The sequence below is a fragment of the Salvelinus namaycush genome, chromosome 20 (genome assembly GCF_016432855.1).
Source record: "Salvelinus namaycush isolate Seneca chromosome 20, SaNama_1.0, whole genome shotgun sequence".
In the NCBI taxonomy this organism is placed as follows: Eukaryota; Metazoa; Chordata; class Actinopteri; order Salmoniformes; family Salmonidae; genus Salvelinus; species Salvelinus namaycush.
The window spans coordinates 43,847,588-43,872,576 of record NC_052326.1 but is presented as its reverse complement, the minus strand read 5'-3'; the positions used below and the strand labels follow the sequence as shown (position 1 = coordinate 43,872,576).

General features: G+C 43.7%; 1 protein-coding gene across 1 annotated transcript in view; it reads left to right on the top strand.

Moving 5' to 3' along the window:
- Positions 1-24,989, top strand: part of LOC120065392 (plexin-A1-like) — a 384,951-nt gene that overhangs the window by 248,221 nt on the left and 111,741 nt on the right. The window contains exon 11 of the mRNA XM_039016370.1: positions 12,312-12,502. Coding sequence (XP_038872298.1) covers positions 12,312-12,502 — 191 coding nt within the window. The remainder of the gene's footprint in view (positions 1-12,311; positions 12,503-24,989) is intronic.

Genomic DNA, 24,989 nt, shown 5'->3' with positions numbered 1-24,989 from the left:
TGTGTTAGCTCCCCAAGCGAATGCCTGGGCTTTAGCTCAGAGGGTTAACACCGTCTTGTGGTATACCAGAATAATTTTTTATCACTTATTGTCACTACTTGCCTGATGTGTCGTGGGAGCTTCACTTAACCAAGGCACTCTAGCCACATGAGTAAACGGCCACAGAGAGGGCAGTAGCATGGAGATTGAGTTTTATGTAAGCTACCACTGCATGTTAAATCATTTATAGTGTGACCAAAAAGGGCTAGGGAAAGCTAAGTCTGGAAGTGATATTCTGGCTTTGACACGCTATATCGTTCAAGTATACTTTCTAAATAGCTGGCTAAGTTTCTGCCATGGTAAAATACAACTGTGTGGATGGCAACTGTGTGGCTGGCAGGGGTATGTTGCATGTGTAAAATACAACTGTGTGGCTGGCAGGGGTATGTTGCATGTGTAAAATACAACTGTGTGGCTGGCAGGGGTATGTTGCATGTGTAAAATACAACTGTGTGGCTGGCAGGGGTATGTAGCATGTGTAAAATACAAATGTGTGGCTGACAGGGGTATGTAGCATGTGTAAAATACAACTATGTGGCTGGCAGGGGTATGTTGCATGTGTAAAATACAACTGTGTGGCTGGCAGGGGTATGTAGCATGTGTAAAATACAACTGTGTGGCTGGCAGGGGTATGTTGCATGTGTAAAATACAACTGTGTGGCTGGCAGGGGTATGTTGCATGTGTAAAATACAACTGTGTGGCTGGCAGGGGTATGTTGCATGTATAAAATACAACTGTGTGGCTGGCAGGGGTATGTTGCATGTGTAAAATACAACTGTGTGGCTGGCAGGGGTATGTTGCATGTGTAAAATACAACTGTGTGGCTGGCAGGGGTATGTTGCATGTGTAAAATACAAATGTGTGGCTGACAGGGGTATGTTGCATTTGTAAAATACAACTGTGTGGCTGGCAGGGGTATGTAGCATGTGTAAAATACAACTGTGTGGCTGGCAGGGGTATGTTGCATGTGTAAAATACAACTGTGTGGCTGGCAGGGGTATGTAGCATGTGTAAAATACAAATGTGTGGCTGACAGGGGTATGTAGCATGTGTAAAATACAAATGTGTGGCTGGCAGGGGTATGTTGCATGTGTAAAATACAACTGTGTGGCTGGCAGGGGTATGTAGCATGTGTAAAATACAACTGTGTGGCTGGCAGGGGTATGTTGCATGTGTAAAATACAACTGTGTGGCTGGCAGGGGTATGTTGCATGTGTAAAATACAACTGTGTGGCTGGCAGGGGTATGTTGCATGTGTAAAATACAAATGTGTGGCTGACAGGGGTATGTTGCATGTGTAAAATACAACTGTGTGGCTGGCAGGGGTATGTAGCATGTGTAAAATACAACTGTGTGGCTGGCAGGGGTATGTTGCATGTGTAAAATACAACTGTGTGGCTGGCAGGGGTATGTAGCATGTGTAAAATACAACTGTGTGGCTGGCAGGGGTATGTAGCATGTGTAAAATACAACTGTGTGGCTGGCAGGGGTATGTTGCATATGTAAAATACAACTGTGTGGCTGGCAGGGGTATGTTGCATGTGTAAAATACAACTGTGTGGCTGGCAGGGGTATGTAGCATGTGTAAAATACAACTGTGTGGCTGGCAGGGGTATGTAGCATGTGTAAAATACAACTGTGTGGCTGGCAGGGGTATGTAGCATGTGTAAAATACAACTGTATGGCTGGCAGGAGTATGTAGCATGTGTAAAATACAACTGTGTGGCTGGCAGGGGTATGTAGCATGTGTAAAATACAACTGTGTGGCTGGCAGGGGTATGTAGCATGTGTAAAATACAACTGTGTGGCTGGCAGGGGTATGTAGCATGTATAAAATACAACTGTGTGGCTGGCAGGGGTATGTTGCATGTGTAAAATACAACTGTGTGGCTGGCAGGGGTATGTTGCATGTGTAAAATACAACTGTGTGGCTGGCAGGGGTATGTAGCATGTGTAAAATACAACTGTGTGGCTGGCAGGGGTATGTAGCATGTGGAAAATACAACTGTCTGGCTGGCAGGGGTATGTTGCATGTGTAAAATACAACTGTGTGGCTGGCAGGGGTATGTAGCATGTGGAAAATACAACTGTGTGGCTGGCAGGGGTATGTAGCATGTGTAAAATACAACTGTGTGGCTGGCAGGGGTATGTAGCATGTGTAAAATACAACTGTATGGCTGGCAGGAGTATATAGCATGTGTAAAATACAACTGTGTGGCTGGCAGGGGTATGTAGCATGTGTAAAATACAACTGTGTGGCTGGCAGGGGTATGTAGCATGTGTAAAATACAACTGTGTGGCTGGCAGGGGTATGTAGCATGTATAAAATACAACTACGCGGCTGGCAGGGGTATGTTGCATGTGTAAAATCGATTTGAAACTACAGTGCCATACAGCCCTTGTGTACGATTTAGAAAGGCAGGAGTGCACGCACACACACACACACACACACACACACACACACACACACACACACACACACACACACACACACACACACACACACACACACACACACACACACACACACACACACACACACACACACACACACACACACACACACACACACACACACACACACACACACACACACACACACACACACACACACACACACACAGGACTAGACAGTCACTTTACACTCTTGTGATGTCTTCACTTTTTTAAAGTCAATTACCGAGGCAGCAAGTACATTTACATTACATTTAAGTCATTTAGCAGACGCTCTTATCCAGAGCGACTTACAAATTGGAAAGTTCATACATATTCATCCTGGTCCCCCCGTGGGAATTGAACCCTGGTCCCCCCGTGGGAATTGAACCCACAACCCTGGCGTTGCAAGCGCCATGCTCTACCAACTGAGCCACACGGGACAAGTAGATGTGTGTGTGTGTGTACATGTGTGCATGCCTTCATGTGTTTGTGCATTCAGAAAGTATTCAGACCCCTGGACTTTTTCCAAATTTTGTTACATTACAGCCTTATTCTAAAATGGATTTTTTTTTTTATGTTTCCCTCATTAATGTACACTCAATACCCCATAATGACCATGCAAAAAACGTTTTTTTATGAATGTTGGCAAATTAAAAAAACTGAAATATAACATTTACATAAGTATTCAGACCCTTTTCTCAGTACTTTGTTGAAGCACATTTGCAAGCGATTACAGCCTTGAGTCTTCTTGGGTATGACGCTACAAGCTTGGCACACCTGTATTTGAGGAGTTTCTCCCATTCTTCTCTGCAGATCCTCTCGAGCTCTGTCAGCTTGGATTGGGAGAGTCGCTGCACAGCTATTTTCAGGCCTCCAAAGATGTTCGATCGGGTTTTCAAGTCCGGGCTCTGGCTGGGCCACACAAGGACATTTAGACTTGTCCCGAAGCCACTCCTGCGTGGTCTTGGCAGTGTGCTTAGGGTCGTTGTCCTGTTCGAAGTTGAACCCAGGTCTGAGGTCCTGAGTGCTCTGGAACAGGTTTTCATCAAGGATCTCTCTGTAACTTTCCCTCGATCCTGACTAGTCTCCCAGTCCCTGCCGCTGAAAACACATCCCCCAGCATGATACTGCCACCACCATGCTTCACCGTAGGGATGGTGCCAGGTTTCCTCCAGTCGTGACGTTTGACATTCAGGCCAAAAAGTTATATCTTGGTTTCATCAGACCAGAGAATCTTGTTTCTCATGGTCTGAGTCCTATAGTGCCTTTTGGCAAACTCCAAGCAGGCTGTCATGTGCCTTTTACTGAGGAGTGGCTATCATCTGGCCACTCTACCATAAAGGCCTGATTGGTGGAGTGCTGCAGAGATGGTTGTCCTTCTTGAAGGTTCTCCCATCTCCACAGAGGAACTCTGGAGGTCTGTCAGAGTGACCATTGGGTTCTTGGTCACCTCCCTGACCAAGGCCCTTCTCCCCTGATTGCTCAGTTTGCCTGGGCGGCTTGCTCTAGAAAGAGTCTTGGTGGTTCCATATATCTTCCATTTAAGGATTGTCGTGACGTTGTATTAGTTAATGTGGCGACTGTTGCTCATCGAATGATTACAAGTTTCTAATTACGTGATTAACTGAATCAAGCAATTATTAACTCATTAACCTGGGGCACCATGGGAAAACTAGTTTTTATTGAGTTTCTATTTCCCAAATTAACTCAAAGAATATCAGAATATCGATTTTACCACAGCCGCTAATTAACCAGTTGCCTCTAACAGTCTCGTTCTGAACGTCGTATAGCCCAGGATTCTGCACGGACCCGGGTCTCACTAATGAATTCGCACCACACCAATCTTAGTTGAATCTTTATTTACTAAAAAGCTAAAATGATGATAAAAGATACACATACACAAAAACACATTCTAGGCTATTGATTAGAACTTAGTATAACGGGCCAACACACTAGGGCGCGTGTTACCCAAAATGGGGATTTAAAAGAGAGAGAAAGAGAGAGATTACACGAGAGGAATATACATTTGGGTGAAATTGTCAACTATGCTCATTCTAACCCTAGCCTTGCCCTAAACTGCCGCTGTTATGAGTCAGAATATAATGATGTTATTACTTGTGGAAGGTCTCCGTGGATTTTCCCGCGTGGACCGTTCAAGCTGCTCAATGACGCACTTCTCCTGCGCACCTCTCTAGGTGTCCTCACGACACGATGTCCGTGTCCTTTGGCTTTACTGGCCTGTTCCTTTGTCCTCGCTCTGGAAGGGGTCTTCGGAGGACAGATAGCTCTGTAGCTCAGAGCTCACAGCGTAAAGATGAAAGAGTGTAGATACCACGATTCGATGGGGAGTGGAGGCTAGGTGGTTCGGCTTGAATACACCCGCTTTGACTGCTACTCATCCGTAGCTTGGGTAGAAAAAGATTTATTTGTCTTCAAACTTGTTGCGTTTTGGGTTTGTTGACCTTTTAGACCTTTGGCTGCAGCTCGGGTCACTTAGTCTAATCTGTTAATTCTGCACTCACAGGTTTTATACCCTCGGGTCAGAAGTGGGCGTAACCGCCTTCAGGGCAATTCTCTGGGCGTACCAAGTTTGAGGGGCAAGGTATAGATTTTACTCAAATCCAATTTTAGACAACTAACTTCACATTTCATCTCTACCGAAACATTCTCTTTGATTTGGACATTTTCCACACAACGTACAATGTATAAACATCAAGCATATACGAGGAAAACTCTTAACGTTACAATGTTTTCATAATAACGTAATCTATTAACCTTTAATAACAAAACAAAAATGACATACATTTTCATATTCCATCTATCGTCATGACCACCATTGTAGTTGACGGAAACCATTGTTCCAATGTCCCTTTATTGCATGTTTAAAGTTCTGAGGCTGGTTCTCCATAGTGAGAGGGAATATTTTCTGTGGCCTCAGAATTACCATGGGTGTGAGGGGGTCATAAAACCCCCACATCTTCAGACCCTTAGATCTCTCCTCATCTGTTGGGGTTGAGAGATAATCTGTAGGGTTGTGGTCTCCTGTAACCTGACCTGATCAGGACAGTCATGACAGGATGATGGAGGCCACTGTGTTCTTGGGGATCTTCAATGCTGAAAAAAGTTTTTGGTACCCTTCCCCAGATCTGTGCCTCAACACAATCCTGTCTCTGACCTCACGGGTCGGTTTTTGCTCTGACATGCACTGTCAGCTGTGGGACCTTATATTGTGCATTGTGTGCTTTTCCAAATCATGTCCAATCAATTGAATTTACCACAGGTGAACTCCAATCAAGTTGTAGAAACATCAATGATGTTCAATGGAAACAGGATGCACCTGAGTCTCTTAGCAAAGAGTCTGAATACTTATGTAAATAAGTTATTTCTGTTTTTATTTTTAATAAATTTGCAAATCATTCAAAAAACCTGTTTTCGCTTTGTCATTATGGGGTATTGTGTGTAGATTGATCATATTTGTATTTATTTATTTCATATTAGAATACAGCTGTAACTTAAATGTGGAAAAGGGGATGGGGTCTGAATAGTTTCTGAATGCTCTCTACGTGTGTGTGGTTAGCGCACCAATCCATAGACAGTAGATAGTTATTAAACACACAACTAGGGAGTAGAAAAAAAGAAGAAGTTTTCTTCCACGGATAATTACTAGTGAAATTGTGTAGTCTTAATAACGCCCAGCATTTTGCTGTTGTTGTTGTCGCCATGGCAGCGGGGGGTTGTAAAGCAGGGGCTCCTGCTGTGATGCAAGATAGAAGATAACAACACATTTAGGGAAATGTTTGCTAAAGCCTCTGCAGTCAAAGCCCACCACAATGCAGACCCAGACACAATGTACCACAATGAGAAATAGACTTTTAGCTCAAGTAATTCGTCTGAGTAGTGAGTACATTGCATCTCAATATGGAGGATGGGTGGGGGTGGTGAGGAGTGGGTGAGTTGGGTAGTGTTAGACTGGTTGGGAGGGGGAGACTGGTATGGGGGCAGGGTTTTTCTCCAGCCAAGCAGCAACAGAACTGGTCTAATCCTCAGTCTCTCTCTCCCTCCTCTCTCTCTCTCTCTATCTCTCTCTCTCTCCCTCCCTCCTGTCTCTCTCTTCCTTCTCTCTCTCTCTCTATCTATCTCTCTCTCTCTCTCTCTCCCCCTCTCTCTCTCTCCCTCCTCTCTATATCTCTCTCTCTCTCCCTCCTCTCTCTCTCTATCTATCTATCTCTCTCTCCTTTGCTCTCTCTCTCCCTCCTCTCTCCTCTCTATCTATCTATCGCTCTCTCGCTCTCTCGCTCTCTCGCTCTCTCTCGCTCGTTCTCTATCTCTCACTTCTCTCATCCTCATTTTAACTAAGATAACCATCTAACGGTGCTCCCTCGCTTAATGCCTGATATGTAAATGTAATTAAATCACTCATTTAGTATCATTTAATTGGCCCATGGTTGCTTTCAAGTTAAATCGTGACCAATGGGATTTGAGGGGCTGAAAACTATTCCTCTGTCAAATTTTTGCGGTAATTTGAAGTAGATTTTCGCTTCAGTTCATATTCAGTGCATATATAAATGTTTTATTCAAAGCTGTCATCAAGGCAAAGGGTGGCTACTTTGAAAAATCTCAAATATATATTTATTTGTTTAACACTTTTTGGTTGCTACATGATTCCATATGTGTTATGTCATAGTTTTGATGTCTTCACTATTATTCTACAATGTTGAAAATAGTACAAATAAAGAAAAACCCTTGAATGAGTAGGTGTGTCCAAACTTTTGACTGGTACTGTGTGTGTGTGTACACTACCATTCAAAAGTTTGGGGTCACTTAGAAATGTCCTTGTTTTTGAAAGAAAAGCACATTTTTGTCCATTAAAATAACATCAAATTGATCAGAAATACAGTGTAGAAGTTGTTAATGTTGTAAATGACTATGTAGCAGGAAACAGCAGATTTTTTATGGAATATCTACATAGGCATACAGAGGCCCATTATCAGCAACCATCACACTTGTGTACATTTTTGGGAATATTCAGAGGTGGAAATATATGCATATTAATACCATTTAAATGTAGATGTTTTTTTGCATTGGATATATGCAAAAATGGAGACAGAAACATAAACATTTTTCCTCATAATAAGTAGACATAATTGCAAATTATTAAATCCTTCCAATAGAAATAAAAACAATTTAGTTACGAATTGAACTTTAATGAAAAGAGTTGACTTTTCACATGGGATAATTTCACTGAACAACAAAAGAAAGGGAATATTGAATGATCCCCAATGATCCATGGCATCTCCCAAAAACATTTTCAACATACATCTGTAAAATGATAGTCTAGAAACTAAAGCTTTGGTTGTCTTCCTCTCAGGCTTCCATGTCATCTCCCTGGACCTCCTCAATGTCCACCTCTTGAACATCAGACTCTGATGCCTCATCTTCACTGTTGCTTTTCAACCTTGTTGAGGGTGGCCCGTTGTCAGGCTCAAAAAAGCCTCCAATTTGCCCGGATGGCGACCAATTTTTCAACCCTTGTATTGGTCAGCCTGTTGCGTGCTTTGGTGTGTGTGTTCCCAAACAAGGACCAGTTGCGCTCTGAGTCGGCTGATGTTGGTTGGATTTGGTGGATGATGGAGGCAGCAGGGGAAAGAGCCTCAGATCCACAAAGTCCCTTCCACCAGGTGGCTGATGAGATATGTTGGCATGACTGCCATATTGCATCGCCATCCCAAAGCCCTTGCTTGGAAGTGTACTTCGCCAGACTGCCCTCATCCAGGCCAACGTGGCGAGACACGGTAGTGATGACACCATAGGCCTTGTTGATCTCTGCACCAGACAGGATGCTCTTGCCAGCATACTTGGGGTCCAACATGTACACTGCAGCGTGTATGGGCTTCAGGCAGAAGTCTTCACGCTTTTTGATGTATTTCAGAACTGCAGTGTCCTCTGCTTGGAACAACAGTGAAGTGGATGGCATTGTCAGACTGGATAGCATTGTCTTCCTCAATCAGTGCAATTGCTACTCCTATAGGTTTCAGGAGTTTCCGGCTGCCTACCACTCTCTCCCAAAATACATCATCCAGGAGGATCCTCTTGATGGGGCTGTCCATATCGGCAAACTGTGATATGGCCATTTATTGGAGCGACTCTTTCCCTTCCAGAGACTGTCAAACATGATGACAACACCACCGCAACGGGTGTTGCTAGGCAGCTAAAATGTGGTGCTCTTATTCTTCTCACTTTGCTTGGTGAGGTAGATTGCTGCAATAACTTGATGACCCTTCACATACCTAACCATTTCCTTGGCTCTCTTGTAGAGTGTACCCATTGTTTTTAGTGCCATGATGTCCTTGAGGAGCAGATTCAATGCATAATCAGCACAGTGTGATGTGAGGGTAGGACTCCTCCATTGACTCGTTCCTCCATTGAGTCAACAAAAACTTCCAAGCAGCCTTCATGTTCCCAGCATTGTCCGTCACCAGTGCAAATATCTTCTGTGGTCCAAGGTCATTGATGACCGCCTTCAGCTCATCTGCAATGTAGAGACCGGTGTGTCTGTTGTCCCTTTGTTCTGTGCTCTTGTAGAATACTGGTTGAGGGGTGGATATGATGTAGTTAATTATTCCTTGCCCACGAACATTCGACCACCCATCAGAGATGATTGCAATAGTCTGCTTCTCTATGATTTGCTTGACCTTCACTTGAACTCTGTTGAACTAGGCATCCAGCAAATGAGTAGATAAAGCATGTCTGGTTGGAGGGGTGTATGCTGGGCGAGGAACATTCAGAAATATCTTCCAATACACATTGCCTGTGAGCATCAGAGGTGAACCAGTTGCATACACAGCTCGAGCAAGACATTCATCAGCATTTCTCTGACTACGTTCCTCAAATGAGTCAAAAAAAACCTCTGATTCCAGGAGGACCATGAGCTCTTGCTATCGATAAGGTGTCTGATTCATAATTTTCACCTCAAATAGAAGTAAAGGGACTTTTGTCAGAGGTTGCTTGTTGTGAGCGCTGAGGGAACTTTAGGCACTTGGCCAGATGATTCTGCATCTTTGTTGCATTCTTCACATATGATTTGGCACAGTATTTGCAAATGTACACAGCTTTTCCTTCTTCATGAGCTGCATTTGTGGGTTCGATTACATGCTCAAAATGGCCAGAAACAATTAACTTTCTTCTGAAACTCGTCTTTTCTTGTTCTGAGAAATGAAGGCTATTCCATACAAGAAATTGCAAAGAAACTGAAGATCTCATACAATGCTGTGTACTACTCCCTTCACAGAACAGCGCAAACTGTCTCTAACCAGAATAGAAAGAGGAGTGGGAGGCCCCGGTGCACAACTGAGAAGGAGGACAAGTACATTAGTGTCTAGTTTGAGAAACAGACGCCTCACAAGTCCTCAACTGGCAGCTTTATTAAATATTACCCGCAAAACACCAGTCTCAACGTCAACAGTGAAGAGGCGACTCCAGGATGCTGAGTTCCTCTGTCCAGTGTCTGTGTTCTTTTGCCCATCTTAATCTTTTCTTTTTATTGGCCAGTCTGAGATGTTTTTTTTTTTCAACTCTGCCTAGAAGGCCAGCATCCTGGAGTCGCCTCTTCACTGTTGACGTTGAGATTGATGGTTGCTGATAATAGGCCTCTGTACGCTTATGTAGATTTTACATAAAAAATCAGCCGTTTCCAGCTACAATAGTCATTTACAACATTAACAATGTCTATACTGTATTTCTGATCAATTTTATGTTATTTTAATGGACAAAAAAAATAGTTTTTCTTTCAAAAACAAGGACATTTCTAAGTGACATCAACATTTTGAACGGTAGTGTGTATTATGATTTGTTTTTTTTTCTCGTTCAGGCTTTGACCCCTTGTCATATAAACACACATAAGACATGGATGAATGCATAGAATTGCAGGAAATTACCTTTTTAAAACAGCAACAACAAAAAATCTCTGCCCTATGCAAAATGTGTAGAACTGCAGGAAATTAGCTTTAAAGCTGCAACATTTTATCTCTGCCAACACGAGGGGTGTGAACAGTTTGGGGTTGCATGGGTTGTGACGTGGGGGTTTGTTACTTCGCCGATAAATTACTTTATCCATCCAGACCTTTGCCAGCTAAATTTGTGTTACCGGACCTTGTCAAATATTACTTGTTTACCCCGATCTATAAATGTCATTGTATGCTGTAGCGTTAGTATTTCCCTTCACTGAAACTAAGGGTCCTAGCCCGAACCATGAAAAATAGCCCCAGATCATTATTCCTCATCCACCAAACGTTACAGTTGGCGCTATGCATTGGGGTAGGTAGCGTTCTCCTGGCATCCGCCAAACCCAGATTCGTCCGTCGAACTGCTAGATGCTGAAGCATCATTCATCACTCCAGAGAACGTGTTTCCACTGCTCCAGAGTACAATTTCAGCGAACATTACCCCACTCCAGTTAACGCTTGGCATTGAGGTAATCTTAGGCTTGTGTGTAACCGCTCGGTCATGGAAACCCATTTCAAGAAGCTCCCAACGAACAGTTATTGTGCTGACGTTGCTTCCAGAGGCCGTTTGGAACTCGGTAGTGAGTGTTGCAACCGGGGTCAGACGATTTTTTATGTGCTACCTGCTTCAGCACTCGGTGGTCTCACTCTGTGAGTTTGTATGGCCTACCACTTCGCGGCTGAGCCGTTGTTGCTCCTAGACATTTCCACTTCACAATAACAGCACTTTGATGAACTGACTTGTTTGAAAGGTGGCATCCTATGACGATGCAACATTGAAAGTCACTGAGCTCTTCAGTAAGGCCATTCTACTGCCCATTTTTGTCTATGGAGATTGCATGGATGTGTGCTCGATTTTATACACCTGTCAGCAACGGGTGTGGCTGAAATAGCTGAATCCACTAATTTAAAGCATTGTTCACATACTTTTGTATATATAGTGTATACTGAGTGTACAAAACATTAGGAACACCTTCCTAGTATTGAGTTGCACCGCCTTTTTCCCTCAAAGGCCTCAGTTCATTGGGGCATGAACATAACGTGTCCATGTTGACTCCAATGCTTCCCACAGTTGTCAAGTTGGCTGGATGTCCTTTGGTTGGTAGACCTTTCTTTATACACAGGAGACACTGTTGAGCGTGAAAAACCCAGCAGTGTTGCAGTTCTTGACACACCAAAACCGGTGTGCATGGCCCCCAACTACCATACCCTATTTAAAGGCACTTAAATATTTTGTCATGACAGTTCTCCCTCATTTGCACAGATACACATTCCATGTCTCAATTGCCCCAAGGCTTTGGGGGCTTCCGAGTGGCACATCGGTCTAAGGCACTGCATCTCAGTGCTAGAGGCGTCACTACAGACCCTGGTTCGATTCCAGGCTATATAACAACCGGCCATGATTGAGAGTCCCATAGGGCGGCGCACAACAGGCCCAGCATCGTCCCAGTTAGGGTTTGGCCGGGGTAGGCCGTCATTGTAAATAAGAATTTGTTCTTAACTGACTAGCCAAGTTGAATAAATAAAGGCTTAAAAATCCTTCTTTAACCTGTCTCCTCCCCTTCATTTACACTGATTCAAGTGAATTTAACAAGTGACATCAATAAGGGATCATAGCTTTCACCTGGATTCACCTGGTCAGTCTGTCATAAAGAGAGCAGGTGTTCCTAATGTTTTTACACTCAGTGTATATACTTTTCAAGTCTAAATATCTCTTGTGACTTGTGTGTGAATAGGGTTGGATGTGTCATTTCACGCTTTCAGCATGTTAACAAAAAACTCTCTCCCATTCTCCCTCTTCCTTTTTTCTCCCCCTCCTCCCTCCCTCCCTCCAGCCCACCTGTACAAGTGCCCTGCTTTGAGGGACAGCTGTGGCATGTGTCTGAAGGCTGACCCCAGGTTTGAGTGTGGCTGGTGTGTCCAGGAGAAGAAGTGTTCTCTGAGGCAGGAGTGTGTCCCGCTGGAGAGTAGCTGGATGCATGCCAGCACCGGCAACAGCCGCTGTGCCCACCCCAAGATCACCAAGGTACCGACGGAATGGGAAGGGTGATACTAGAGGAGGAATTTCTGTAGTAAGCTGAAGTGAGGTAGTTAAGTTTTCTATTGGAGTGAAGTTTCAAAGTGAATTTAGATGAGGTATTGGAGTCATGTGGATGAGACTGGGACAGTAGGGCGGTAGAGGACATGGAGAGAGCTAGACACAACAGAGACTGTATTGTCTCACAGATGGGAAGGACAGAGGAGGCAGTCTACGGGAGGGACATCACTGAGATGACTGATGAAGGGAAGCTGTGTGCGTGTGTGTTTTTGTTTTACTATCATTGTGGGCAATGTTCCCGTGTGCAGCTCCCCCGGGTCTGCCGCACAGAATAAATATCAGCCCGCTCAGAGAAGCACGAGATTGAACTTCACTCAACTTTCTTTAGTTTTCCGTTCGTTAATTAACAGTTTCAACGTTTCCCTTTTACTGTTGGAATTGTGATCGAATCAATGCAGCATACTATATGCAAGATATTTTGTTGTAGGCAGAACGCATTGGGAGTAGGATTATATTGCATTAACACGCATGACTCAGCTCGTACTCATAACCAATCACAGCTGCAGTAGGTCTATACTCTATGCAAATAGAACATTGCCATATATGGATCTGTGCCATTCACTTTGAACTGGACAGTTTTTACAGCATGAGCGAGTAGATGCGCTTGTTTTGAGATCAAAGCGAGAGTTGCATGTAGCCAAGTGTACACATTTAAGTGATAATGTCTGAGAAGCCGGTGTTTGGAGAATACATTGGCATGGGTGTTGTTAGGCCCTCGACTTCATCTCTGGCCAGAAACCGTGCCAATATATCCTCCAAACACTGGCTTCTCGGGCATTATCACTTTTATACAACAGGTTATCAACATCTTAAAATACTGATTGACATATTTTCGTAAACAACTTTATTTTGATTTAGTTCCCGAGTGGCGCAGCGGTCTAAGTCACTGCATCTCAGTGCTAGAGGAGTCACTACAGACACCCTGGTTCAAATCCAGGCTGTATCACAACCGGCCGTGATTGGGAGTCCCATAGCGCGGTGCACAATTTGCCCAGTGTCATCCTGGTGTGGCCGGTGTAGGCCATCATTGTAAATAAGAATTTGCTCTTAACTTACTTGCCTAGTTAAATAAAGGTGAAATAAAAATGTAACAAAATTATTGGATAAATGTTTTTCATAGTATTTCATCCTTCCACAAGTTATAGTCCCGACACAAATCTAGGGTTGCTCCCGAAGCCGGCTGGTCATTCGTTCTATTGGTTCGTTCAAAATGTTCCATTGCCCTACTGGTTGGCAACGTTCTTATCTCTTGCTAGTTTGCCAGCTACGGCTAACTTACAGTCACATCAAGTAGTGCAGCCAGAATAACAGCAAAGTAGCTGCGTTTGCATTTGTTTAAGCTGTTTTGTTGTAACATTTATTACACTGTTGTTCAGAGGAGCTAGCCAACACCACAGCTAACACAATAACTTCAAATTGAAGCTGGAAAGACTGCAAACTATAGTAGCTGCACTTCATTTCGTTTTACCTTTTTTCAATTGCTATTTTTTTGTATATATCCATAAAAAGTATGCCAGCTGATTCATTATTTCGACTGGCTGAGAAACGCTGTCTGCCTGCCTGTCTCGTCCTGACTCGTTCATTACTTTGGGACAGCTGGAGATCGAATTTGAGTATTGAAATAATGTTGCAAATGTCGGAGAGACAGACAGCAAGGTTTATACAAATCTCAGCTGTTGAAAACAACTAAATGTTAGTCTAAATAAATGTGAGAATGTCTAGATGCTTTTATAGTGGAGATCAAGTTCATAACTTGCCTGGTTGGGCTGATGAGACAGTGGATTGTCCAGTCAGATGAAACAGAGAAAATAGGCATTTTAACGTCATAGATTTAGCCAGTGGTAGAATAGACACCGGCTGGAATGCGCTTTAAACCAGCATTCAGCATTCAGGATTAGACCCACACGTTGTATATTTGTTCATATCCTTTGCTATTTAGTGAGTTATTAGCCCAGTTGTAGATCATTTGTAGTCAGCAATGGGGGAGTGATTGCTTCCTACAAGAGCACAAAACGTGGACATTTCTAGACATCTTTGAAAGACAAGTCAATCAAATGTATTTACAAAGCCCTTTTTACATCAGCAGATGTGTAACGGGTGTCCTCCTCCTCTTCGGATGAAGAGGAGGAGTAGGGATTGGACCAAAGCGCAGCGTGATAATTTGACATAATGATTTTATTAAAGAAAGACGAAAACCGAAAACACTTGAAATGATTACCAAAATAACAAAACGAACGTAGACAGACCTGAACTAAGAACTTACATATAACACGAAGAACTCACGAACAGGAACAGACTACATCAAACGAACAAACAAACCGAAACAGTCCCGTATGGTGCAACATACACAGACACGGAAGATAATCACCCACAAACAAACAGTGTGAACAGCCTACCTTTATATGGTTCTCAATCAGAGGAAACGTCAAACACCTGTCCCTGATTGAGAACCATATAAGGCTAATTACACCTGACTTAAACATAGAAACAGAAAACATAGAATGCCCACCCCAATTCACGCCCTGACCAACTAAACACATACAAAAATAACAGAAAACAGGTCAGGAACGTGACAAGATGTCACAAAGTGCTATACAGAAACCCAGTCTAAAACCCCAAACAGCAAGCAATGCTGATGTAGAAGCACAGTGGCTAGGATAAACTCCCTAGAAATGCAAGGAACCTAGGAAAAAATCTAGAGAGGAACCAGGTTCTGAGCCAGACCTCTTCTGGCTGTGCCGGGTGGAGATTATAAGAGTAAATTGCCATTTAAGGCCAGATTGTTCTTCAAGATGTTCAAATGTTCATAGATGACCAGCAGGGTCAAATAATAATCACAGTGGTTATAGAGGGTGCAACAGGTCAGTACCTCAGGAGTAAATGTCAGTTGGTTTTTCATAGCCGAGCATTCAAAGGTCGAGACAGCAGGTGTGGGAGAGTTTGAGAGAGAGTGAGTCGAAAACAGCAGGTCCGGGACAAGCTTGCACGTCCAGTGAACAGGTCAGGGTTCCCTAGTCGCAGGCAGAACAGTTGAAACTGGAGCAGCAGCACGACCAGGTGGACTGGGAGTCATCAGGAGTCATCAGGCCAGGTAGTCCTAAGGCATCGTCATAGGGCTCAGGTCCTCCGGGAGGGGAAGGAGAGAGGGAGAGAGAATTAGAGGGGGCATACTTGTCACACCCTGGCCTCTGTTATATTGATTTTCTTTATTAGTTTAGTTAGGTCAGGGTGTGACATGGGGGATGTTTGTGTGTTTTGTCTAGTTTAGGGTGTGTGTATTGTTTAGGGGGTTTTGTAGTAGGTATGGGGTAGTGTTCAGTGTAGGTGTTTAGGAAAGTCTATGGTTGCCTGATTTGGTTCTCAATCAGAGACAGCTGTTTATTGTTGTCTCTGATTGGGAGCCATATTTAAGGCAGCCATAGGCTTTAGGTGTTTGTGGGTAATTGTCTATGTTATACGTTTGTAGCTTGTGTTTGCACTTACGTCTATAGCTTCACGATCGTTTGTTGTTTTGTTTTGTAAAAGTGTTCGTTTTCGTGTTTCGTCATCTTTAATAAAAGAAGATGTCTTCATATCCCGCTGCGCCTTGGTCCGCTTATTATGACGATCGTGACAATACTTAAATTCACACAGGACACCAGATAAGACAGGAGAATTACACCAGATGTAACAGACTGACCCTAGCCCCCCCGGCACATAGACTATTGCAGCATAGATACAGGAGACTGAGACTGGTGGGTCGGGGGACACTATGGCCCCATCCGACGATACCCCCGGAGAGGGCCACATGGCAGGAATAATAACCCCACCCACTTTGCCAAAGCACAGCCTCCACACCACTAGAGAGATACAGACCACCCACGTACTACCCTTAGACAAGACTGAGTATAGCCCACAAAGATCTCCTCCACCTCACAAGCCAGAGGGGGCGCAAAACCGGACAGGAAGATCACGTCTGTGACTCAACCCACTCAAGTGACACACCCCTCCTAGGGACGACATGGAAGAGCGCTAGTAAGCCAGTGACTCAGCCCCCATAATAGGGTCAGAGGCAGAGAATCCCAGAGAGGGGAGCTGGCCAGGCAGAGACAGCAAGGGCAGTTCGTCACGGGCAGTCAGGTAAATTGTTTTGTTTTTTTTGTCTTAAAGGGGCAGAGTTGTATTTTGAGGCAGACTTGAATAAGCTAAGTAGCCAATTGGCAGAGGATAGCATAATTTGTCTAATTCTCTGTCATAATGGTATGGGAATAGCAATGCATATTTTTTTAATAAAGTGGTTTCTTGCATCTAACAACACAACAACATTTTCAGTCACCTCCTTGTCTGAAGGACAAGTGGATAAACAGGTTAATGTTAAACCCTGCATGTTTTTTTTTTTATCTCATGAAATGTAGGCCTACATTGAACAAGGCCTACATTGAACACCACACATTGGCTGCTACTGTAGGCTGAATGATAGAACAGCAATTTCCATGGTAAAATGTTATGAGATCAATTTCCTCCATTGTTTATGATGATGGGCCACTCTGGTAGGCTTACATGATGATCAACTAGCCACAGAGCCTAGTTGACCACTGTCTGAAACTGTAACTTAAAGCGGTTACAGCCTCAGTGTTCACAGTAACACACACTGGAAGTTGCACAGAATTTAAACAATGTTCAAGTTTGAGCTCAGTAGACCAGAAATGTCATCTTTTATTTCAGCTTATGGAACATGGGGTCAACACTTTACATGTTGGGTTTCTTTTTTTGTTCAGTGTACTCAAGTGTTTCCTTTATTTTGGCAGTTACCTTTTTTTTTTTTTTATCTCTCTCTCTTTCTCTCTCCCTCCCTTTCTAATCCTTTTCTCCCTCTTTCTAATTGTCACACTGAGATGGAGAATATACAGTTTTTCATAAATTACATTTATATCCACTTTTTCATTTCAGTTTTCTACTACCTCCTTACTGAAATGTGTGAGCTAGTTCACTGCGGGGGGTGAAGGATCACGTCTCCTTTGCATTTCACTTAATTTCCTGTTTGACACAAGCCTCCTCAGTTTCTGAATGCTTAATGGAGATATTGGAATAATTGGGGCACTGGCACACAGATAGATCCGCTAGCTAATGCTCCCTCACTCGCTCATGCTGCACTTATCTCTTTGAAACAAGCGCACAAAGGCAATTGGGTGGTGTGTGTGGGTTGGAGGGAAGTGTGTGTGTGTGTGTGTATGTGTGTGTGTGTGGGTTGGAGGGAAGTGTGTGTGTGTGTGTGTGTGTGTGTGTGTGTGTGTGTGTGTGTGTGTGTGTGTGTGTGTGTGTGTGTGTGTGTGTGTGTGTGTGTGTGTGTGTGTGTGTGTGTGGGTGGGTGGGTTGGAGGGAAGTATATGTGTGTGTGTGGGGGGGGATCTAAGGAGTGGGGCTAAAGCTTGGCCTGAGGGCAAGATGTTGGTGGCACAAACAGAACACGGTGAAAAAGCAGACATACAGTATAAGAGCTTAAAATATAGAGGTGGGAGAAAAGAGGGTTTGGAAAGCAAGAAAGCAAGTGAAAATAGAGATGGAGGAATGGGAGTGTCTTAACAGTGAGACACAAGGGAAAAAACAAATGAGCATCCACCTAATACGATCACAATGTTGCCTCGACGTTGCTACAACATTGCCATATTATTTTCCTCTGACATTAACATTATGGGAACATTGGACAGTGGACAAATTACAAACTGAAAACCTCTCATCTTTCCTTGAAACTATCAGTCTGGGTTGTTCCCTTTTTGGTAGTGTAACATTTCACATTTGAACATTCTTTCATAGAGAGCACTTGTTCAACTTAAAAATAATAAAACCATGTTTTCCCATCTCGAGTTTAAATTCAAAACTGTCTATAGTAAGTGCCAAATTAGGTAACCTAGAAGGTCTTCCTAGAAGTCACAGAGTGACAGGGATTCAAGGCATGGAGATTGAGAGGCATTTCATGCTATTTCTCCCTGTAAACTCTGTTCACTTGGATACATTACAGTACTGAGCGGTAGGGTACTACATTGTTAGCCTGTAATAATGCTAGTTCTACGCTAAGTGCACTAGCCGCTGTGTGGCCCTTTATTACCTTCCGGATTAACCGTTCATTTCATTGGGACGACTGGAATTGAGAGGCATTTCATTCTATTTCTCCCTGCAAACTTGCCCAGTTTGACATTGTGCAATATTGAGCAGCATTGTTAGCCTGTCCAAGTGACACAACGCTGTCCTAATATGGACACCGTAATCCTGTAATATTTAATTAGTCATGCTCTCTCTCGTACGGAGTGGGGCACACTAAACAGACATTGCATCTTAATTATGGGTAATAAACCCCCTATCCCTGCTGTGGCTCTCTCTGTCTCTCTCACTCTGTCTTTCTCTGTCTCTCTCGCTCTTTCTGTGTGTGTGTGTGTTTACATGTGTGTGTTTTCACTCTGTACATTTTTTAGGGTTTGTATCCGACATCATTCACTAGATTAACTAATCTTGCATTCACAAACAAAAACAGCTGACTCCCTTATGACTTATCCCCACAATAACAACACACACACACAGACAGACAGATAGACACACAGACAGACGAACAGACAAACAGACAGACAGACAGACAGACAGACAGACAGACAGACAGACAGACAGACAGACAGACAGACAGACAGACAGACAGACAGACAGACAGACAGACAGACAGACAGACAGACAGACAGACAGACAGACAGACAGACAGACAGACAGACAGACAGACAGACAGACAGACAGACAGACAGACAGACCCTTTGTGTGTGTCAGGGTTGTGGTTAATCCCACAAATGCAATTCTAATTCAATTCCCTCAAATCAAATGTATTTATAAAGCCCTTCTTACATCAACTGATATATCAAAGTGCTGTACAGAAACCCAGCCTAAAACCCCAAACAGCAAGCAATGCAGGTGTAGAAGCACAGTGGCTAGGAAAAACTCCCTAGAAAGTCCAAAACCTAGGAAGAAACCTAGAGAGAAACCAGGCTAGTCCTCTTCTGGCTGTGCCGGTTGGAGATTATAACAGAACATGGCCAAGATGTTGAAATGTTCAAAGATGACCAGCAGGGTCAAAAATAATAATCATAGTGATTGTCGAGGGTGCAACAGGTCAGCACCTCAGGAGTAAATGTCAGATGGCCTTTCATAGCCGATCATTCAGAGTATCTCTACCGTTCCTGCTGTCACTAGAGAATTGAAAACAGCAGATCTGGGACAGGTAGCACGTCCGGTGAACAGGTCAGGGTTCCATAGCCGCAGGCAGAACAGTTGAAACTGGAGAAGCAGCACGGCCAGGTGGACTGGGGACAGCAAGGAGTCATCAGGCCAGTTAGTCCTGAGGCATGGTCCTAGGGCTCAGGTCTTCCGAGAGAGAGAAAGAAAGAGAGAATTAGAGAGAGCATACTTAAATTCACACAGGACACCCTGTAAATTCCTCTCCCTGTAAATTCCATTGAATTCAATTTCCAGGTCAGTCTTTGAAATCAAAGATGATTAAATTCCTCTCAATTCAAATGTTAGGGAAATTCCAAGAATTATATTACCATTATTATCACCAACATTTCCACTTTGGATTTCAATTCCCTCAGGCTGATCATATCACAAGTTGAAATGATTCAACACATCCTGAAGTCATTTTTTTGTACTTAAAGCATACATTCCATTAACTGGGAAATGTGCAAATATTGAATTCCAATCCAAACAGTCTAATTCCAATTCCATAACTTAAAGGTTGTTGAAATTCTAATTGAATTCAATTTAAATTCTCCACTTCATGAGTCAAATTGGGATGGACCCCAACCCGTGTGTCTGTGTTCTTTCTCTGTTGGAACTGGTCGTTGTAAAAGGCTATTGATTTCCTTGCCCTCCCCTATGTATTGATAAGCTGCAAAATTGTCTATTTCTGGAAATGGTGGCTTAAGCACTCTATTTCTCCGTCTCTCTCTCTCTCTCTCTCTCTCTCTCTCTCTCTCTCTCTCTTTCTCTCTCTCTCTCTCTCTCTCTCTCTCTCTCTCTCTCTCTCTCTCTCTCTCTCTCTCTCTCTCTGCTGATACTGGGAAGAAAAATAGTCCTTCCATAGTGCATCGACCTAGCTACAGCGATGCACCACACCACCCATGTTACAGCACTGACCACATCACCCAGGTTACAACACTGACCACACCACCCAGGTTACATCACTGACCACACCACCAATGTTACAGTACTGCCTACACCACCCAGGTTACAGCACTGACCACACCACCCAGGTTACAGTACTGACTACACCACCCATGTTACAGTACTGCCTACACCACCCAGGTTACAGCACTGACTCAACCACCCAGGTTACAGTACTGCCTACACCATCCATGTTACAGTACTGACTACACCACCCAGGTTACAGCACTGACCACACCACCCAGGTTACAGTACTGACTACACCACCCAGGTTACAGTATTGCCTACACCACCCAGGTTACAGCACTGACTACACCCCCCATGTTACAGTACTGACCACACCACCCAGGTTACAGCACTGACTCAACCACCAAGGTTACATCACTGACCACACCACCCAGGTTACAGTACTGCCTACACCACCCAGGTTACAGTACTGCCTACACCACCCAGTTTACAGTACTGACTACACCACCCATGTTACAGCACTGACCACACCACCCATGTTACAGTACTGACTACACCACCCAGGTTACAGCACTGCCTACACCACCCATGTTACAGCACTGACCACACCACCCAGGTTACAGCACTGACTACACCACCCAGGTTACAGTACTGACCACACCACCCAGGTTACAGCACTGACTCAACTACCCATGTTACAGCACTGACTACACCACCCAGGTTACAGTACTGCCTACACCACCCATGTTACAGTACTGCCTACACCACCCAGGTTACAGTACTGCCTACACCACCCAGGTTACAGTACTGCCTACACCACCCAGGTTACAGTACTGCCTACATCACCCAGGTTACAGTACTGACTACACCACCCAGGTTACAGTACTGCCTACACCACCCGGGTTACAGTACTGACTACACCACCCGGGTTACAGTACTGACTACACCACCCAGGTTACAGTACTGCCTACACCACCCAGGTTACAGTACTGCCTACACCACCCATGTTACAGTACTGACTACACCACCCAGGTTACAGCACTGACTACACCACCCAGGTTACAGTACTGACCACACCACCCAGGTTACAGCACTGACTCAACCACCCAGGTTACAGTACTGAACACACCACCCAGGTTACAGTACTGAACACACCACCCAGATTACAGTACTGACCACACCACCCATGTTACAGCACTGACCACACCACCCAGGTTACAGTATTGACCACACCACCCAGGTTACAGTACTGACCACACCACCCATGTTACAGTACTGACCACACCACCCATGTTACAGCACTGACCATACCACCCAGGTTACAGCACTGACCACACCACCCAGGTTATAGCACTGACCACACCACCCAGGTTACAGCATTGCCCACACCACCCAGGTTACAGTACTGACCACACCACCCAGGTTACAGCACTGACCACACCACCCAGGTTACAGCACTGACCACACCACCCGTGTTACAGCACTGACCACACCACCCGTGTTACAGCACTGACCACACCACCCGTGTTACAGCACTGAAAAACAACCACCAGTGTGACAAAGATCCTCCATCTTGCATTTTGATATTAACGGCAACATGATTCCTTTTTTTTGTATTGAAGCATGCAATTGCAGAGTAGCAGCAGTGTTACAAATTGAACATTATTCAGTTGACCTTAACTAGTGTTTCTCAGTGAATTGTTTCTAAATCGACCATGATCAGTTTGCAACACTCCACTGTTATATAGACTCTGTAGGCTTGTTTCCAGAATATTTAATCTCTGTCTGATATTGCAATTAAAGTCTAGTTCTTTTGACCAAATCCATCATGTTCTTCTTACATTTCAAGTAGATCCCATCTTATTACTTAATGTAAAATATGCATTATGTATGCCAGGTATGAATTCATACATAAATTCATATGACTGAATATGTCCAACTCTTTAGACTCATTGGCTCAAATGCTTTTATATGACCATATCTTATGACTTCATTGTCCCATTGTTATGACTAGATATATGCTAATTCACATGACACACACACACACACCTTCTTCTTTGTCTGCAAACGTAACTCAGAGGTCATTTCACCCCCCTCTATCCCCCTCTCCAGCTCTGAATATATTCTCTCTCCATTGTAGATGTTCCCTTTAATTTTGGTGATAAGACCCTCGACCAGCTCCATTGTGTTCATCTTAGATTCAGCTCTCTCCTCTCAGACTCTTTCTTACCAGATGCTATCTCCAGACCAGACCCACTGCACACAGTGACAACAATAGGCCCCACATAAAGAGCATGGCACAGTCAAAATGCACTTTCTCCTTTTCTCTTTTTCTTTCTCTCTCTTCTCTGTTTTCTCCTCTTTTTTCTGCCACTCTATCGCTCTTTCTCTCTCTCTGACTCTCTGCCTCCTCTCTGTGGATAGATAAGTAATGTGTGACGAATAAGCGTAGTGTTTTGCATGGTCTTTGTCTTTTTCTGCTTTGTACGTTTGCTAATACACATGATGCATACCCACTTATTTGATAATACACGTGACGCATAGCAATGTTATTTGATAATACACATGACGCATACCAATGTTATTTGATAATACACGTGACACATGCCCATTTTATTTGATAATGCACGTGACGCATAGCAATGTTATTTGATAATACACATGACGCATGCCCATTTTATTTGATAATACACGTGACACATATCCAGGTTATTTGATAATGCACGTGACACATATCCAGGTTATTTGATAATGCACGTGACACATATCCAGGTTATTTGATAATGCACGTGACACATATCCATTGTATTTGATAATGCACGTGACACATATCCAGGTTATTTGATAATGCACGTGACACATATCCAGGTTATTTGATAATGCACGTGACACATATCCAGGTTATTTGATAATGCACGTGACGCATATCCAGGTTATTTGATAATGCACGTGACGCATATCCAGGTTATTTGATAATGCACGTGACGCATATCCAGGTTATTTGATAATGCACGTGACGCATATCCAGGTTATTTGATAATGCACGTGACGCATATCCAGGTTATTTGATAATACACGTGACGCATAGCAATGTTATTTGATAATACACATGACGCATGCCCATTTCAAATCAAATCAAATCAAATTTTATTTGTCACATACACATGGTTAGCAGATGTTAATGCGAGTGTAGCGAAATGCTTGTGCTTCTAGTTCCGACAATGCAGTAATAACCAACAAGTAATCTAACCTAACAATTCCACAACTACTACCTTATACACACAAGTGTAAAGGGATAAAGAATATGTACATAAAGATATATGAATGAGTGATGGTACAGAACGGCATAGGCAAGATGCAGTAGATGGTATAGAGTACAGTATGTACATATGAGATGAGTAATGTAGGGTATGTAAACATAAAGTGGCATAGTTTAAAGTGGCTAGCGATACATGTATTACATAGAGATGGCAAGATGCAGTAGATGATATAGAGTACAGTATATACATATGAGATGAGTAATGTAGGGTATGTAAACATTATATTAAGTGGCATTGTTTAAAGTGGCTAGTGGTACATTTTTACATAATTTCCATCAATTTCCATTATTAAAGTGGCTGGAGTTGAGTCAGTATGTTGGCAGCGGCCGCTAAATGTTAGTGGTGGCTGTTTAACAGTCTGATGGCCTTGAGATAGAAGCTGTTTTTCAGTCTCTCGGTCCCTGCTTTGATGCACCTGTACTGACCTCGCCTTCTGGATGCTAGCGGGGTGAACAGGCAGTGGCTTGGGTGGTTGTTGTCCTTGATGATCTTTATGGCCTTCCTGTGACATCGGGTGGTGTAGGTGTCCTGGAGGGCAGGTAGTTTGCCCCCGGTCATGCGTTGTGCAGACCTCACTACCCTCTGGAGAGCCTTACGGTTGTGGGCGGAGCAGTTGCCATACCAGGCGGTGATACAGCCCGACAGGATGCTCTCGATTGTGCATCTGTAGAAGTTTGTGAGTGCTTTTGGTGACAAGCCGAATTTCTTCAGCCTCCTGAGGTTGAAGAGGCGCTGCTGCGCCTTCTTCACAACGCTGTCTGTGTGGGTGGACCAATTCAGTTTGTCCGTGATGTGTGCACCGAGGAACTTAAAACTTTCCACCTTCTCCACTACTGACCCGTCGATGTGGATAGGGGGGTGCTCCCTCTGCTGTTTCCTGAAGTCCACAATCATCTCCTTTGTTTTGTTGACGTTGAGTGTGAGGTTATTTTCCTGACACCACACTCCGA